This window comes from Glycine soja, chromosome 5 (assembly GCF_004193775.1).
Source record: "Glycine soja cultivar W05 chromosome 5, ASM419377v2, whole genome shotgun sequence".
Taxonomy (NCBI): Eukaryota; Viridiplantae; Streptophyta; class Magnoliopsida; order Fabales; family Fabaceae; genus Glycine; species Glycine soja.
The window spans coordinates 39706413-39722793 of record NC_041006.1 but is presented as its reverse complement, the minus strand read 5'-3'; the positions used below and the strand labels follow the sequence as shown (position 1 = coordinate 39722793).

The 16381-nt window shown below is 32.5% G+C and overlaps 3 protein-coding genes across 3 annotated transcripts; all 3 read left to right on the top strand.

Moving 5' to 3' along the window:
* Nucleotides 1-1192: 1192 nt before the first annotated feature.
* On the top strand, nucleotides 1193-3835 carry LOC114411391 (uncharacterized protein At2g29880-like). Its single transcript, XM_028375088.1, has 3 exons — nucleotides 1193-1538; nucleotides 1633-2049; nucleotides 3824-3835. The coding sequence occupies exons 1-3, from the start codon at nucleotides 1248-1250 to the stop codon at nucleotides 3833-3835; spliced, it is 720 nt and encodes a 239-aa protein (XP_028230889.1). The 5' UTR covers nucleotides 1193-1247.
* Nucleotides 2740-7595, top strand: LOC114413236 (protein trichome birefringence-like 14). The gene is made up of 5 exons (XM_028377506.1): nucleotides 2740-2998; nucleotides 3824-4087; nucleotides 4716-5084; nucleotides 5829-6024; nucleotides 6365-7595. Exons 2-5 carry the CDS (start codon nucleotides 3931-3933, stop codon nucleotides 7191-7193), a joined length of 1551 nt encoding a protein of 516 aa, XP_028233307.1. The 5' UTR covers nucleotides 2740-2998; nucleotides 3824-3930; the 3' UTR covers nucleotides 7194-7595.
* Nucleotides 7596-8964: 1369 nt separating this feature from the next.
* On the top strand, nucleotides 8965-11896 carry LOC114413235 (phosphoribosylformylglycinamidine cyclo-ligase, chloroplastic/mitochondrial). The gene is made up of 8 exons (XM_028377505.1): nucleotides 8965-9462; nucleotides 9546-9640; nucleotides 9721-9822; nucleotides 9921-9980; nucleotides 10661-10833; nucleotides 10913-11015; nucleotides 11109-11267; nucleotides 11428-11896. Exons 1-8 carry the CDS (start codon nucleotides 9162-9164, stop codon nucleotides 11596-11598), a joined length of 1164 nt encoding a protein of 387 aa, XP_028233306.1. The 5' UTR covers nucleotides 8965-9161; the 3' UTR covers nucleotides 11599-11896.
* Nucleotides 11897-16381: the final 4485 nt, after the last annotated feature.

The following is a 16381-nucleotide window of genomic DNA, read 5'->3' as shown; positions in this document are numbered from 1 at the left end:
AATTGGATTAAGATTTCAAAGGATTTTAAAAGACTTTTTTATGATTAAAAAGTCTTGTGGTATTCAATCAAGACTTTTATAAAATATAAACAAATCTTGTGGTATTCAATTAAGACAATAAAGATTTTTTTTTTAGGGCAACAAAATCTGTTGGTATTCAATTGAGATTTCTTACCACTTTTAAAATGTCTTTTGGTATTCAAAAGTAAATAGATTTTGATGGATTCTTTTGTGGAATGGATTTTGAGAGACTTCTTAGTTAGAAATACACATAAAATACTCCTCCAACAATCTCACCCAAACCCTTGAGACTTTTCATAATCTTCCAAAGACTTTTTCTTCTCCTGCCGAACAAGACACAAACCACTACCAGGTTCATTCTCTTACAACTTTTCAATCAATTTTACCTATTTTTTTAATGGCAATCGATAGTCAATATTGTTTATACTATATGTATATTACGCAAATCAAAAGAAAAGAGTGCTGTATATGCTTCAAGATTTCGTATTCATATTGTTTTCAACGTCCAGGCAATGAATATGCATCAAAAGAATGGCAATTGATATGCATCAAGATTTCATATTGCTTTTTTTTAGTACTGTATATGCAAATCAAAATAAAAAACTCTTTTTTTTTCTGTTTCTTCAACTTGTTTTTTTACAACGTCCATTATTATTATTATTATTTTCTTGTGTTATTATTAAAATGTTAATTATTAATGTGTTATTATTATTTTTTTGACAGCGTGTTATTATTATTATTATTGTGTTAATAATTTTTTAATTGTTATTGTGTTATTATTATTGTTATTTTGTTAATAGTTTTTTTAAAATGATTTTATGATATATGAGTATTATTTTTATGGAAAATGCTAACATGTGCCCTTAAGACACTTGTTAGTGTATTATGTATAGAAATTTTGTATTGAAAGTTGTGCAATTTACTTTTTTAAAAGTCAAAAATTGTTGTTTTTAAGACATAGTTACTATTGGAAATATCCTTAACATGTGCCCTAAGTGCGCATGTTAGCATGACCCTTATTTTATTATTAGGTAGTTTTTTATTGGTTTTTCTATTGAATTGTATATTATTCGGGATATAGTCACTATACTTTTGACAATTAGGAAACAATAACTATTTTTGTCAAATAACTAGTTTCTTATATATATATTAGCGATCAAATGAGGGATTCACAAGAAAATAACAAAGGAAAGAGTAGAGACAAAGATAATTATGTATCTTGGACTATGGAGGATACCAATGAGTTGTTGCACCTCTTGGTGGATGCTATGAATAGGGGATTGCGTGATGCCAATGGGTCACTTAGCAAACAAAATGTAGAACGAATAATACTTCCTCAACTCAATGCAAAAACTAAATTCCCTAAAACTTATAGTCATTATTTGAGTCGGATGAAGTGGTTTCGAAACCAGTATAACATGATGTCAACCCTTATGCGCAACAACTCTGGCTTTGGATGGGACCCAATTGGAAAAACTTTCACTGCTCATGAGGATGTATGGAAAGATTACTTAAAGGTGAGCTAAGTTCATAATCTTTTAAATATATTAATAGTTATAAATTTAGTAAATTATAATATTTGTAGTATATTAACAATGATTTTTTTTTTAGTCCCACCCAAGTCACAGCAAACTTCGAGGAAAAAGTATGGTTGATTATGAGTATTTGAAGATCGTTGTTGGGGGTGGAGTTTCTAGCGGGAATAATTCTATATCAGTCGATCCAGATGATACTGATGCAACAACTTTTGAGCCAGAAAATAGAACTGTTGGGATAGAAGAATTTTCATATGATCCTAATAGTGATACATTCATAACACCAAATAACTATGAACCAACATATCAGCCTCCATCACCAAACCAACCAAGTCCACCATCCCACCCCCCTTTAGATTCAGAGGTTCCCATAGAAAAACAAAACTGTCACAAGCGAAGGAGATCCGAATATGGAGGGAGTTCAAGCGTTGTTGGGATCAACAATCAAGGCAACGTTCTGGAAAATCTTTCTGTTGGCATTGGGACTATTGCTGTGAATTTTGAAAAAATATCCAACATGATGGAGAAAAGAGAAAAAGATAGAGATAGAGATAGAGAGCTCGAGGGTATTATTTGGGATGTTATAAAAGAAATTCCAAATTTGGATGACATAACGCGTTTCAAGACAGCTGAATTGTTAAATACTAAAGCAAAAAAGGATTTTTTCTTGAAGATGTCACCGGAAGAACGCTCATGATTAGGCGAACATGAAGTGAGAATCACTTTGTTATTATTTTTTTAGGCAATAATGACTTTGTTATTAAAAGGTTTAAAATTTCTATCGTTTTTATTTTCTTTATTCAAACATTATAATTTATTTATCATCTTTTTTGTTTAAAAATCCATAAAGTACTTTGAAATCTTAAAAATCTGTGTTAGAAATCCATTAAAATCTTGGGTTAAAAATCCTGATTGTAAAAAGTCTTTTAAAAAAAAATCTTTTAAAATCCCACAAAATCAATACAATCCCACATAAGCTTTTAAAATCTTCAAGATTATTTTTGTCAAAATATTCTCTCAAAATCCTAATCCAATACACCCCCTAATATTGCATATCCATTCAAAATGTAATTAAGATGTCAAAATATTCTTTTTGATTCTTGAACATGCTGCTCCGCGTTTGTGTTCACGCCACCGAATCTCAGGTGAAAACTAATCATCATACGAAATCACGATTCACATAATACCCTCCTTAATTTTCTAAATGACACAAATATCCCTCATCGACCAAACACGGCATCTTTTAATTGGATCCGTGGCGGTGTCGTGAATAATGAATGAGACAGAACCAGTAAAACAATAGCATCATCACCACCACGACCATCTTCTTCTTCTTCTTCAAGTGCAGGGCTAACTTCGTCTTTTCCACCTACAACGCAGTGGATCTGCAATTGTGAAACACCCGACACTTCCCTATCGAGTCGCACGAGCAACTAACACAGGTTCTTATGTCATTGCCTTTATTTTAATTATCATACACTCTGTGCCTCATTTCTATAGCTTCAATTTCGCTTATAAATTAAGAGTAGAACATTTGCATTGGAAGGTCTGTGATGCAATTGTGTGTATATTGGCCTCTCGTTGAGTTGTGATAATTAGAAGGCAGAAACGGCTTATATGGCAATATAGATTGTGTGGATATTTTGGATATGCATACATCAATGGGCATTTATTTTGGATGATTCGAGATCTTGTTGAAAATTGAAATATTGATTGATGGAGTTATTGTTTGATTTTTTTCCCCCCCATGATTTGTGCCTGGCCTCTGTTAATATATCCACACTTTGATTCTGGATTGATGAAAATAAAATCCAGTTTTGGTGTGATTATACAATTATGTTCTAAAGGAAAGCTTGGGCCCACCTCAATGGCAGCTGTTATCGGTTGAGTGTGCATGACAGTGGTGTGTGGCGTTTGATTACGAAGGAAAATATGTGTTAGTGTAATAACGCATTTTTTGTTTTGGGGGGAATGAGGCTGGACTTGGTACCTAGTGGGGATTTTGGTTTGTACTTCACAGTGACATGGTTTTGCATGTAAACATCGTCAAGGAAACATAAAGGGTGTGCTTGATTTATGAAAGGGAAGGAAGTAAAAGGAGTGGAAAGTGAGATAATTTTTTAGGTTTTTTGGTTGGAAAGAAAGATAAAATGAGCAGACATATAGACTTCTTTGCCAGGATACTGGAATGGAGTCCAGCTCCATGCATTTTTATTTTTCATGTCTTTATTTGTCTTTCTGATTCATTCATTCTCACACTTACACAGATAAGCCTCTGAAACAACAAGAATATCTGGAGAAATTGTGAGATGGATATTTCCTGAATGTGTAGACAGAGTCAAAGATCTGTATTTGGAGAAGCGTGTAAGCACAGATGAAAGGGAGAAATAGTTATAGCTTTAGAGGGAGGCATATTTCCTTGGCTCTGGTTACTCTTGTTATTTTTACCACGTTACTGTGGACATGGGAGAGAAATCCGATAATTGCCATGACTTTAAGATCAGCTCATGAATGGTACCGCTTACCTTCAGGTTTGTATTCCAGTCAATAATGACATTGATTAGTTCTGTTTCTCTCTCGTACCTTGGTGCAAACTGCTTTCAAGTTTGAAAACAATTTATGCTGTATTTCAACAAAATCTATAATGGAAGCTGCTTCAAGAGTAGTTAAACTTGTTTGATAGACACGGAAGATCTTTCTAGGAGGAATGTTTATATCTGTATTCTTTTAGCATGTCCAGATATTGATATCAATACCTTAAATCTTGGAATATGATATGGCCATCTTGTCGATGTGCTTCTTGAACTTATTAGACTAATTGATACGGAGCTTGATATCCCCATATGATGAAGCATAACTTACAAAATAATTATTTCTTTTGGCCTTAATAAAATTTCTGTGGTAAAATATAATCACTGTTAATTGCATGTGTATACAACCATATATTAATTTCCCTAATAAAATGGTGAAAAAGTTTGACATTTGCAATTCTTTTACCTCTTATAGGATCTGTTTCTCATTGTTCCATTGACTAATAATTTGCTTACTTGTTGGATTTGTTACCATTTTCTGTTTGTGTTTTGTAATTAGCATGTCCTTAACCAGCTATTTTGTGTTATTAACTGTACACTGAGGATTTTTTCTGTAATACATGTGTAGAATTTCCTGTGGAAGCCCCGACTGAATCAGTGGGAACTCCAACACTGGAAAAGGGTGTGGAAAAATCCATATCCCCCATCAGAGAAAATGGAACAAAACTTCAACTTGATACTCAGGGGGTGGCAGCTGTAGATTCTACACCTGCAGAATCTCTAGAAACTCAATACTATCAAAATGTCACGCCTTCTTCCAGACGTAAAGGAACACCAACACTTGAAAAGGGTGTGGAAAAATCCACAACCCCCATCACAGAAAATGGAACAAAACTTCAACTTGATACTAAGGATGTGGCAGCTGTAGATTCTATACCTGCAGAATCTCCAGAAACTCAATACAATCAAAATGTCATGTCTTCTTCCAGAAGTAAAGGTAGATTCTTTTTGTTCTGTTCTTAAATTCATTAACAATTAATTTTTGCTGCTACTCTATGAAGGCATTCTCTATTATCATCATTGTTATGCTATACCTGTTTTTTATTGGACAATTATCTTTATAAAGTTGTTTTAGAGAATGTGGTTGAACAGCTCATTTGGCCCACAAGTTTCTGCTGCTAGCCTGCTGCACTGTACCCACAAAGAAAAGACAGAATTTTGCTATTTAATGGTTGTTGTTAATAAGACAAAGTGATGGGGCCCCTCATCCACCCTACAGTTAGTAAGCAATTAAGCATGCTAATGGATTCTGGTTCCCCTGCTTTCAAACTGATAAGCACTCAAGCACTTGGGGAGCCCTCCCTTTAAAGCTAGCCATCAAGGGGGGAGATCCAAGCCACTTAAATACTCTACTCAACTGAGCATCCCGTACTACATGGTGTGGGACTTAGACACCCCATAATACCCAAATCTCTATCATACTAGAAGGGTGATCTTGGTTTCTTAGTCTGGGGAGTACCATCGTCTTTGTAGCTACATGTTTATTAGTACAATCTAGACTTACTAACTGGTGACCTTGACATGGACATTGGCCTTATTACTCCAATTAATGCCCCAGAAAATTAACAAATAGTCTGCAGATTATGCCTTTTCCTGGTTCAATATTCTTAAAACTTATATCTTTATTCTTCAACGAAGTTCACTGGTTGGAATTAGTACTGATTGGATTTCTCCTGTGCAGTTTGTAATTATGCCAAGGGTAAGTGGGTTGCAGACAGCAGGAGACCGTTGTATTCTGGATTCAGCTGTAAGCAGTGGTTGTCCACAATGTGGTCATGTAGAATGACACAACGACCAGATTTCTCATTTGAGGGATATCGCTGGCAGCCAGAAAATTGTGATATGCAAGAGTTTGACCGGTCTGCATTCTTGAGAAAGTAGGTATAATCCTTTATTTTCTTTGATCTAGTTGTTAATAACGCATACATCTCTGAATAAGATTATTATCTAGCTGCTATGTTTATTAAATGTTTTGTCTGTGAAGGAGCTTAAAGTTTTCCTATTTTATGTCAAAATAAGTTACTTTGCATCATTTTAATTTGCATGTTTGATTTTTATTCAATTGGTACTTTTGTATTTTGTTAAATCAGAACTTCTAATCTTTTTTGTCTTTATTTCTTCTGTTCTCCTTTTGGTTATATAATATTAACAGAAGTACACAAATTTTAATTTAGATAGTGTTTAGTCAGTGGTGTTTAATACTAATGTGGAATGTAGGATGCAGGACAAAACAATTGCATTCATAGGGGATTCGTTAGGACGGCAACAATTTCAATCTCTGATGTGTATGGCCACTGGTGGAGAAGAGAGCCCAGAGGTTCAAAATGTGGGATGGGAATATGGTCTGGTAAAACCACGTGGAGCTATTCGTCCAGATGGCTGGGCTTACAGATTTCCCAAGACTAATACCACTATCTTATATTATTGGTCGGCTAGCTTATGTGATCTGCAGCCTTTTAACATCACAGACAAACAGACCAATGTTTCCATGCATTTAGATCGCCCCCCGGCTTTCATGAGACGGTTCCTCCATCGCTTTGATGTTTTGGTTCTTAATACAGGACACCACTGGAACCGGGGGAAGCTTAATGCGAACAGGTGGGTAATGCATGTTAATGGAAAGCCAAATGAAGACAAAAAGATTGCAGAAATTGCAAATGCCAAAAATTTGACAATCTACAGTGTAGCCAGATGGCTTGATTTGCAACTTGTGTCACATCCTCGGCTCAAAGCTTTCTTCAGGACTATATCACCTAGACATTTCTTCAATGGGGATTGGAACACTGGTGGAAGCTGTGATAACACTATCCCATTAACCAATGGGAGTGAGATAATGCAGGAAGGATCTAGTGATCCAACTATTGAGGATGCACTAAAGGGTACAAAGATTAAGATACTGGATATAACCGCTCTTTCACAACTGAGGGATGAGGCTCACATGTCACGCTACACTGTCAGAGGCACTCTTAATTCAAGTGACTGTTTACATTGGTGCCTTCCTGGAATTCCAGATACGTGGAACGAACTCCTTGTTGCTCAGATATAGGCTCTGTCATAGTTTAGTCACCTCTTGCTTACAAATGCATTTCAGAAAGCTTTAGTAAGATGTCTAGGGAATCAGAATCTGTCTATTATTTACGGTCTAGGAAGACCAATTATTATTTTCTGTTCAATGTATTTCATTTATTGCTTATTCGCTAAATAGGAAGTGGGAGATCGTAGAGTTCCATTTCACTCAAGAACAAGGTGAAATTTATATATGTTTTGAACAAAGTCGAGGATGAACATAACCATACGAGGCATGAGCTAAATACCATAGGCATGGCCAGAGTTGACATAGCCTTTATTGAACTATTTGAAATGATTTTGTAGTTTGTATCGATGTATTTGTAATATAATTGGTTTCAATAAGAACTGAGTGAAAGATTAATTGTTGAGACTTGGAATACAATGCTTGTATCTGTAAAACAACATTTATCTTCTTTCCCAGTGGAGTAAGTTTTTATGTTTTTTTATCATGGGCTTATCTAACTGGCTACAAGCTAATCTGAATATCGGATGGAACCTGATCTTTGGGATGATGGGATCACTCTTTGGTTCATTTGGAATATCAGTAATGACTTCGTTTTCAACTCAAAGAACCATTCAGTTCTTGAAGTCGTTCATCGTATCGCCAGGCATGCAACATAAACTCTTTTTTCATGCACCAAAAAAAGAAGGTCGATTATGCACGTTGGTTAGAGAAAAGGTTGGATACCAAGCTAAATTTAATAATGTGTGTGTGGATTCTTGCTTGGTACAAAAGGTTATTTTTTTAACTAAATTTTCTTAATTTTTTAGCGTATAATATATATCTTATTTATCAGAAGGTTTTGATAATTATGAACTCAAGGATGCCATTTTTTTAAATAAAAAATCATGTGTTGCCTCCAATCTACTGGGTTATGATGTAATCTCATTTGCACCAAGTAATTGCGTTGGTTCAAAACATATTGTATAAAAAATAATAATTCAAAATACATGTTTTTTTATACGTGAATATAAGAAAATCTTACATCACTCTCTATCTTATAGGTTATTTAAGTATGTCATATTATATAGACATATGACATCTTAAAAAAAAAAGTAAGAACACCAAAGTCATGTGGCAGGCTTGATAAATATCACAATAAATATGAGTTGTTAAATTTAAATTCAAATAGGAGAATAAGAAAAATAGATTGAATTGGTGTTATCAAAATTCTAAGAACTCAATTAAAAATATGCTAAATAAACTATTTGATGTCTTATCTAGTTTTTTAGTTTAATTTAGTCTTTTACCTATTAAAAAGTTTATTTTAGCTATTTATCTCATTTACCTATTAAAATTAATTTCGTTGATCTTTTAAAAGTGATTGTTTTATTATAAATGAAGTGAGGGAAGGGAAAAATACTAAAAACAACGCTATCAATCTTAAATGAACTCAAAGACCAACCAGATTGAATAACAAAATAAGATAAAAATCAAAATAATTTTCTTAAAAGATAAATATTTTTTTCTAAATATTAAAATTACCTATCAAACTCCGTTGTCACCTGATTATTTTTTTCTTAAAAGATAATATTCTGTTGGTCTTATTTTCTAAAGATATATCAAAATGATCTTTTAATTTGATGTTTTATCTTTTTCTGTTGGTCTTATTTTGATTTTTAAGAAAATTACCTATCAAACTCAAAGATAATATTCTGTTGGTCCAATCCAAATATTAAAATTACCTATCAAACTCCGTTGTCACCTCATTATTTTTTTCTAATGTGAACTTATCCCTTCATTAACCAAAACACGTTGTTTCAATTATTCTATTCGCACACTCCCTGAGGAGTGAAGAGAATCTCTCTCCTTTTTATAAACCCATAAATTTAGGGCGCGCTTTTTCCCGGCCTCCCCTCGCCACCGCATCTCCATCCATCTCCGCCACGTCGCCTCCTCTCTCTCTCGCTTTTCGTAGTTATACTTCTTCTCTCGTTCCTAGAAATGAGCTTCTCAACATGCGCAGAGCTGTCGCGTTGTTTCGCCGCAGCATCGGCGAAACCTAATTCCGGTCAGTCAAACGGCACTTCCACAACAAGCCTCAGTTTTCTCACTCCAATCGGTCGTTACGGCGCCGTTTCATCAGTATCGAGGTCGAATAAGACCAACAGAATAGTCGCGGAAGCTACTCAAGGTCTTACTTACAGGGACGCCGGCGTGGACATCGACGCCGGCTCCGAACTCGTGCGCAGGATAGCGAAGATGGCGCCAGGGATTGGAGGCTTCGGTGGTTTATTCCCTCTCGGTACCGTTTGACTTCTTTTTTTTTCCCCTCTTTCTTTTCGGTTACTTATAATTGGAATTTGATTGAACTTGTTTTCTGAGTAGGTGACTCGTACCTCGTTGCTGGTACCGATGGCGTGGGAACGAAGGTGATGCTTGCCTTCGAAACTGGAATCCACGATACTATTGGGATTGACCTGGTAAAAGTTTTGTGGAAAGTGGTTTTTGACTTTGCGTTTGTGTTGGCTTTGGAGTTTTGATTGTTGTTTGTGCTGTTTAGGTTGCGATGAGTGTGAATGACATTGTTACTTCGGGGGCGAAGCCTTTGTTTTTCCTTGATTACTTTGCCACTGGGCACCTTGACGTGGACGTTGCTGAAAAGGTAATGGATGTGTTTGTGTGCCTTCGATTGAACTTTGAGCAAATTGTGAAAGCTTATTCATGTTTCGCTCACAACTCGTTTACTGTTCTCTTTTTCAGGTTATAAAAGGCATTGTTGATGGTTGTAAGCAATCTGATTGTGTTCTTTTAGGAGGAGAGGTAATTGATATGTTTTGTGGTTTGTTTTATCACTGTATCACATTGAATGCGCGTTGGTCTTGCCATGTCATGTTGTCATGAATTCAGGTTTTAAAACTTATTGTGAGTCTCTGATGTTGAGGGTACTTAGGTGACGATTGGATATATACAAGAAAAGATAAGATTGGGAACAAATGTTTGGGGAGAGAAATGTTGGAGCAGCGATTATTGTAGGGTAGCTGGGTATTGTGAGAAGAGTAATAAAATAAAGGCTTCATTGAGAAAAAATTGAAATGTATAGAGGATGACCTAAGGAAATGTTAGGAAGACCTTGTTCTGAATGGTTTTACTGCAAATTTGGCTTGCCTAATAGCAATTATTCTTCAGTTTCTTTGGTTTTGTTGTTTTATTGCATGTCTACAATACTACTGTACTAGTCATCATTTGCTGGTTTAAATGGTGCATGGATTTTTGGATCTTGATTTATTCATATTCAATCTGTTTTAGATTTTTGCGATCTTACATTATTGTCAAGATGATTAAGTACACGAATATATTGCTACCAATCTCTCCGCTGTAATAAATAAATACACTTTCTTACACATGTTCAGCTGCATGCAAATATAGATACGATACAGAATCAGTATGATTTTTTTAAATTTCTCCTTTTGCACTTATAGTTGATTTTATTTGCTTCTCAGACTGCAGAGATGCCTGGTCTCTATAAAGAAGGTGAGTATGATCTTAGTGGCTGTGCAGTTGGCATTGTGAAGAAAGATTCTGTAATCAATGGGTCAAACATTGTTGCTGGTGATGTTATTATTGGTCTTCCATCTAGTGGAGTTCACTCTAATGGTTTCTCTCTTGTAAGAAGGTTGGTTTTCAGTATAGAATGTATAAGATTTTATTAAATTATTAGTTACTCAGTGAGATTTACTAATATATCTTAACAGAGTGCTTGCTCAAAGTGGTCTGTCACTGAAAGATCAACTTCCTGGCAGTGATGTTACAATTGCAGAGGCATTGATGGCCCCAACTGTTATCTATGTTAAACAGGTCATTCGTCATTCTTTATGACATACTTAAAAAAGTCTCTTTTTTTATATTTTAAATTCTTTCCCTTGACATACTCTTGTCTTTTCTAAATAGGTACTTGACTTAGTTAGTAAGGGAGGGGTGAAAGGAATTGCCCACATCACCGGTGGTGGTTTCACAGATAACATACCCCGAGTTTTTCCAGAAGGCCTTGGAGCTGTAATATACGACGGTTCATGGGAAGTGCCTGCAGTGTTTAAGTGGCTTCAGGAGGTAATACATCTTTCTTTAGCGTTCCCTGAATAAATATACTTTAGCAGGAAATAAATTATTTTTAATTTCTTATCAACAATTATATATTTTAATTTGGTCTTCAAAATTTTAATGTGTAAACGGAAGTATATAACACTATATTGATAACCTCTCACGTTAGGCTGGGAAGATAGAAGACTCTGAGATGAGACGGACTTTTAATATGGGCATAGGGATGATCCTGGTAGTTAGTCCGGAGGCAGCTAATAGAATACTCGAGAACAGAGGCGAAACAGAGAAATTCTATCGCATTGGTGAAATTATAAGCGGCAAGGGAGTGACCTTTAGCTAATTTTAATTGAGTTTAATCATGTAGTACCCTTTTAATACTTTCATGGAAAATTTCTGGGAATATGAGATTTGAATGGTCAGTTTATTTGGAGCCTAATAATTTTCCATACATAAATGATGAAATTTGCAACAATTTTGAGGATGCGCATGAGTCAAGTTGCTAGTGAAAATTGTTTACTTTATTTTGATCTTGCTTTTTAGTGAAAATCATTGAGGTTTAGTCATCCTTTTATGTATTTGCAAAGCCATTTATAGGGGCATGAAATTTGATGTAAACCAAAAAAGTGGGGTTTGTTTTACCCTTTGCATTCATGCTCAATTGATATGTTTTTATGAATCACTAAAAGCTTACCTTGTTTTTGTTTTGTTTTATTGTTTTTAAGAATTTGAAACCTCAGTTCCATTTCAATTACTTATTTGTTCCTGATGGAAGCTATGATAATGTATTTCATATTGATATCCGTCATCCGCTTAATTATAAGTTAGGTTTTAGTGATTTGCAGCAAGATTAGTAAAAGCCTAAAAAGATATAATATTTGCTCAAATGATAAATTTCCATTCGAAAAGAAAATATTTGTTATCTGCGAAATGTTAAAAGCAGTAAATTAAAAGTACTTTATATAATCAAATGTTTGTATAGCTCATTAATAAGATACGTTTAATTAATTTAATTATAGATAATTGTGTTTTAATTACCAAAAAGGAATAATGATGTGTCACTTATTTAAAGCTTACTAACACTAGAAAATAATTTCTACCGGGTATATGAAGTAAATATTTGATTCACCACTTGGTCTATTCAGTGTTTTATTTTACATCACCATTAGGCACGTAGAATTTTTAATAGGATTCATTTTGCTTGGCTTAATTGACGGTTGTGAAAAATAGACGAGTTTGAAGATATGATTGTTATTACAACTTCTTGTTTAGTCCGAAATAGAACTCGTACACCTCTGAATAATAGTTATACGATGAGATTGAGAATAATAGCCATCTACCTTTTTTGGGTTACCAGTCATCTACCTTTGAATACATACAACAGAGACTGTATTTGAGTAAATCGCCATAATTATGCTCCCACAGGAGGGGGTTACTATGAGGAACACTTAGAGAAATCTTAATATGGTTAATTATTTCATGTATGGGTTGTCAACTTTTTATTTGGAAGATATTATTATTTTTCTTGACCATAATAATTACGATTGTAATTATTGACTTCGTGATAGAATTTCAAGATATTGTAAATTTTGATCTGTTGGACTAACTATAGGGTTAATTTTCAATGCGAGATTGAATCCCAATTAAAGTTCATCTCTTAAATTTTTTTGAAACGTGTATCTCAAACATTAGCAATTAATGGTTCAATTTTTTTCTCTTATAATTAACTTATTGACTTAATAATGATTTTTTGGTTACAAAATAATGATTAATAAAAAATAAATATTTATATTTTTAATTTTTTGAAGAAATTTAAATTTTTTATTCGTATATTGAGGGGTAATATATTTGTAAAATTTATATTTTGTTCCTCACTATGAAGCATTCACCTTCTTCCTCCTTTATAATATTATCTTTTGACATGAAATAAAATATATTTATTTTCATTTTGATACTCTATTTTAATTATTTGTATAGTAAAATCATACTACAAAATTTGCATTATACAGTATTACTATAATTAGCCTACAATTTATTAATATATTATAAGTCCGATTGAAACATATCATAGTAAAATCTCTGTAATTATATTCTATTTGAAAAAATTATAAATATAAAAATTAAAATTTATCTATAGTACTCAATTAAAACAAAATGAATCATCACATAGAAAATAAATCGACATTTTAAAAAATGTTAAATATTAACTATTTTAATTTGAATATGAAATGTGTTTACATGTGTGAAAATATTATATTTAGCAGGAGAATCTTTGATGAAATTTTTTTATTTTTTTCATTGAGACTATCAAGGAATGAAGACGTTATCCCCTCCCTAAATACATTGAATACGGTTAATTACTTTTGACTTCTGAAAATCGTAATTCCACGAAATTGTGCATCTGCTTGAACATCCACATTCCACGTTCACGTATTTCATTTTAGTATAAGAATAAATATTTAAAAATTTGTTATTAAAATATATATTTGATAAACATGTGCTTAGGAAACAGTCAACACGACTAATTCATTGTATTCCTGTCTCCTTTTGTCACCGTCTCTTGTGTAGTAGTAGTCTATCGAAGTAGCAGCACCTTTTATTGATCGATTCTTAAGCATAATAGTATTTTTTTTAAAAAAAAAAAATTGTGTGATTAGAATAAAGATGTTCAAATATTTTTTTATTATCGATTCGAAACTTGATTTCCACAATGGAAGACATGATTTGTTCTCTCACACCCTAACCTTTGCTCGGTTATTACTTATTAGGCACCTCTTATTGTTAGCATATGTCAAAGGGACATCATATCCTTAATTCTTTCTTCAATGATTATTTTTAATTTTCTATAATGATTGTTATTTCCTTCCCTTTTATTTTGTCTTACTTTCCTTTGAACAACAAAAAAATTATTAAAATAATTGTCATGATCAATGTTTATCTTACTTTATATTTACATAATTTTTTATCAGAATAATAATGATATATCAAACACTTAATTAACACTTATTGTTCTTTTCTATATCTTTTCTCTATCGCATATATCATATTTACATTTCCTACTTTTGTTATATGACCACATTTAGGCTCATTTTTTTTATGTGTATTAGCCGTACGGTGATGTGTATCGGCCTTGGGAGATGCATTTGTAGATGACTTATCAATTTTCATAATAGTCTAACTTTGAACGCACATTAGGGTCAAGATAACAACACAAGTAGTCCTGCTTAAATGAACACTTCTGTAGCAACTATTGCATGTGCTGAAAAATATCTCACCCGACTTGGAATTATTAGCCACTATATATATGCCAATTAGAAACAACATTGTTGATAGTCACAAATTTCTCTGAATAAATATTGTATATAAGAATCTAGGGTGCAGAAAATAGAGAAAATGAAGAACAAAAAGTGTGGTGGCAGATGTCAGGTGAGAAGAGGCCGCATCAAGCGCCAAGTTTTTTCTGATATCATCCAAAAAATTCTCTATTTCTTCACATGTCGCACACCAATAGTCAATGCAAATGCAAATTAATAAGACTAACTTGTGCACCTAGAATAGAAAAATCACTCCAAATATATAGCTATGTTCAGATCTTGCATGCATGCCTTCTTACGTGTCCCAACTCTTTCCATTGCTACTTTATTGTGTAATCACATGCATTTGCATTTATAATAAATAGTGCTTTCTTAACCATTGTAGTTTGCTAGCTGTTTAACTTTCTGATACTTATTTATGGTAATTTCATGTACAACTGTACGTGTGTGTGTATAAATGTATAATATACGTTGTGTACGTGTATATTTCTAGTTTTTAGATACATTCACTACTATAAAACATTTAATTTACGTGTATATTTCTAGTTTTTAGATACATTAATCACTACTATTTTTACACTTTCTAATGTTCAGATGGGAGTGCGTGAATTCTTTTATGGATTTATATGTAATTAGGAACTTATACAAGGTTTTTGTAACAAACAAAAAAACTTATGCAAGTTTTTTTTAATAATAATTCACAACCACACCCGGCCCATAACCTTTAATAACATTTTTTTCCTAACTGTTAAACATTTTGACAACATTTAAAAAAATGTCATTAAATATGAATAAATATTGTTAATATGTTTTTACGATATTTTATCAAATATTATTTATAGCTCATGTTGTTCCTAATAATAATTAGTTATAGATGCACTTTCCCCCCCTTTAATTAGCTCCTTGCTTTCTTGTTTTTGTGTTTGGATTTTGTTTGAACGTGAATATCTTAATATTCTCGGACGTGAGTGATTGTGAGGTTGCGTTTCTTCTTGTTTGTGCTTGTGTTTTTTAATTTTTAAATATTAAAGCGACGGTTAAAAATTGTTTATGATGATATTAAAAAAATATATATTTTGTAATGACTATTAACCGTTAATATTTTAAAATTATTAATAACATTAAATATATATATCAATGAAAAAGTTATTTTGAATTACTTTAGAAACGCGTAGAACTAAATTAAAGTTCTTAAAAAATGAGACACTAAACTATACAAAATAGGTTAAAACTTAAATTACATATTTGGCCTTTTATATTTTAATTTTTGTTCAATTTAATCATTTATATTTTAAAAGCTTCATTTTAGTTTCTAACATTTACAAACAAAATCATTTTAGTCCTTCATTTAACGATTAAGTTGGCCATTAAAAATACATTGAGTTGGCCATTAAAAAAGGACTAAGTTGAAGATTTAAAAAAAATAAAATACTATTTAAAACTTTTTTTGATAAAATATTCTCTTAAATTTTTTTTTAAAAATATGAATGATCATTTTGAATAAAATTAAAAGCATGTTAACTGATCCGTCTGTAGCAACTTTAACTCAATTGATGTGAGGAGCGTGATAATGTCCACATGTTTTTATTTTTTATTTTATTTTTACTCTAATAATAGAATTTTCATTTGTTATTATTTGTTTTAAAAGATAAATAACAATTAATTTTTTTTATCCGAGAACAAATACAAAATATGCTAATTTATCAAAAATTAAAAAAAAATTAAAAAAAATGTCGAAGACCAAAAATTGGCTAATATATAAACTTTAACAATTTTGACAACATTTGAGGGTAACAACTAACAAGAATTATA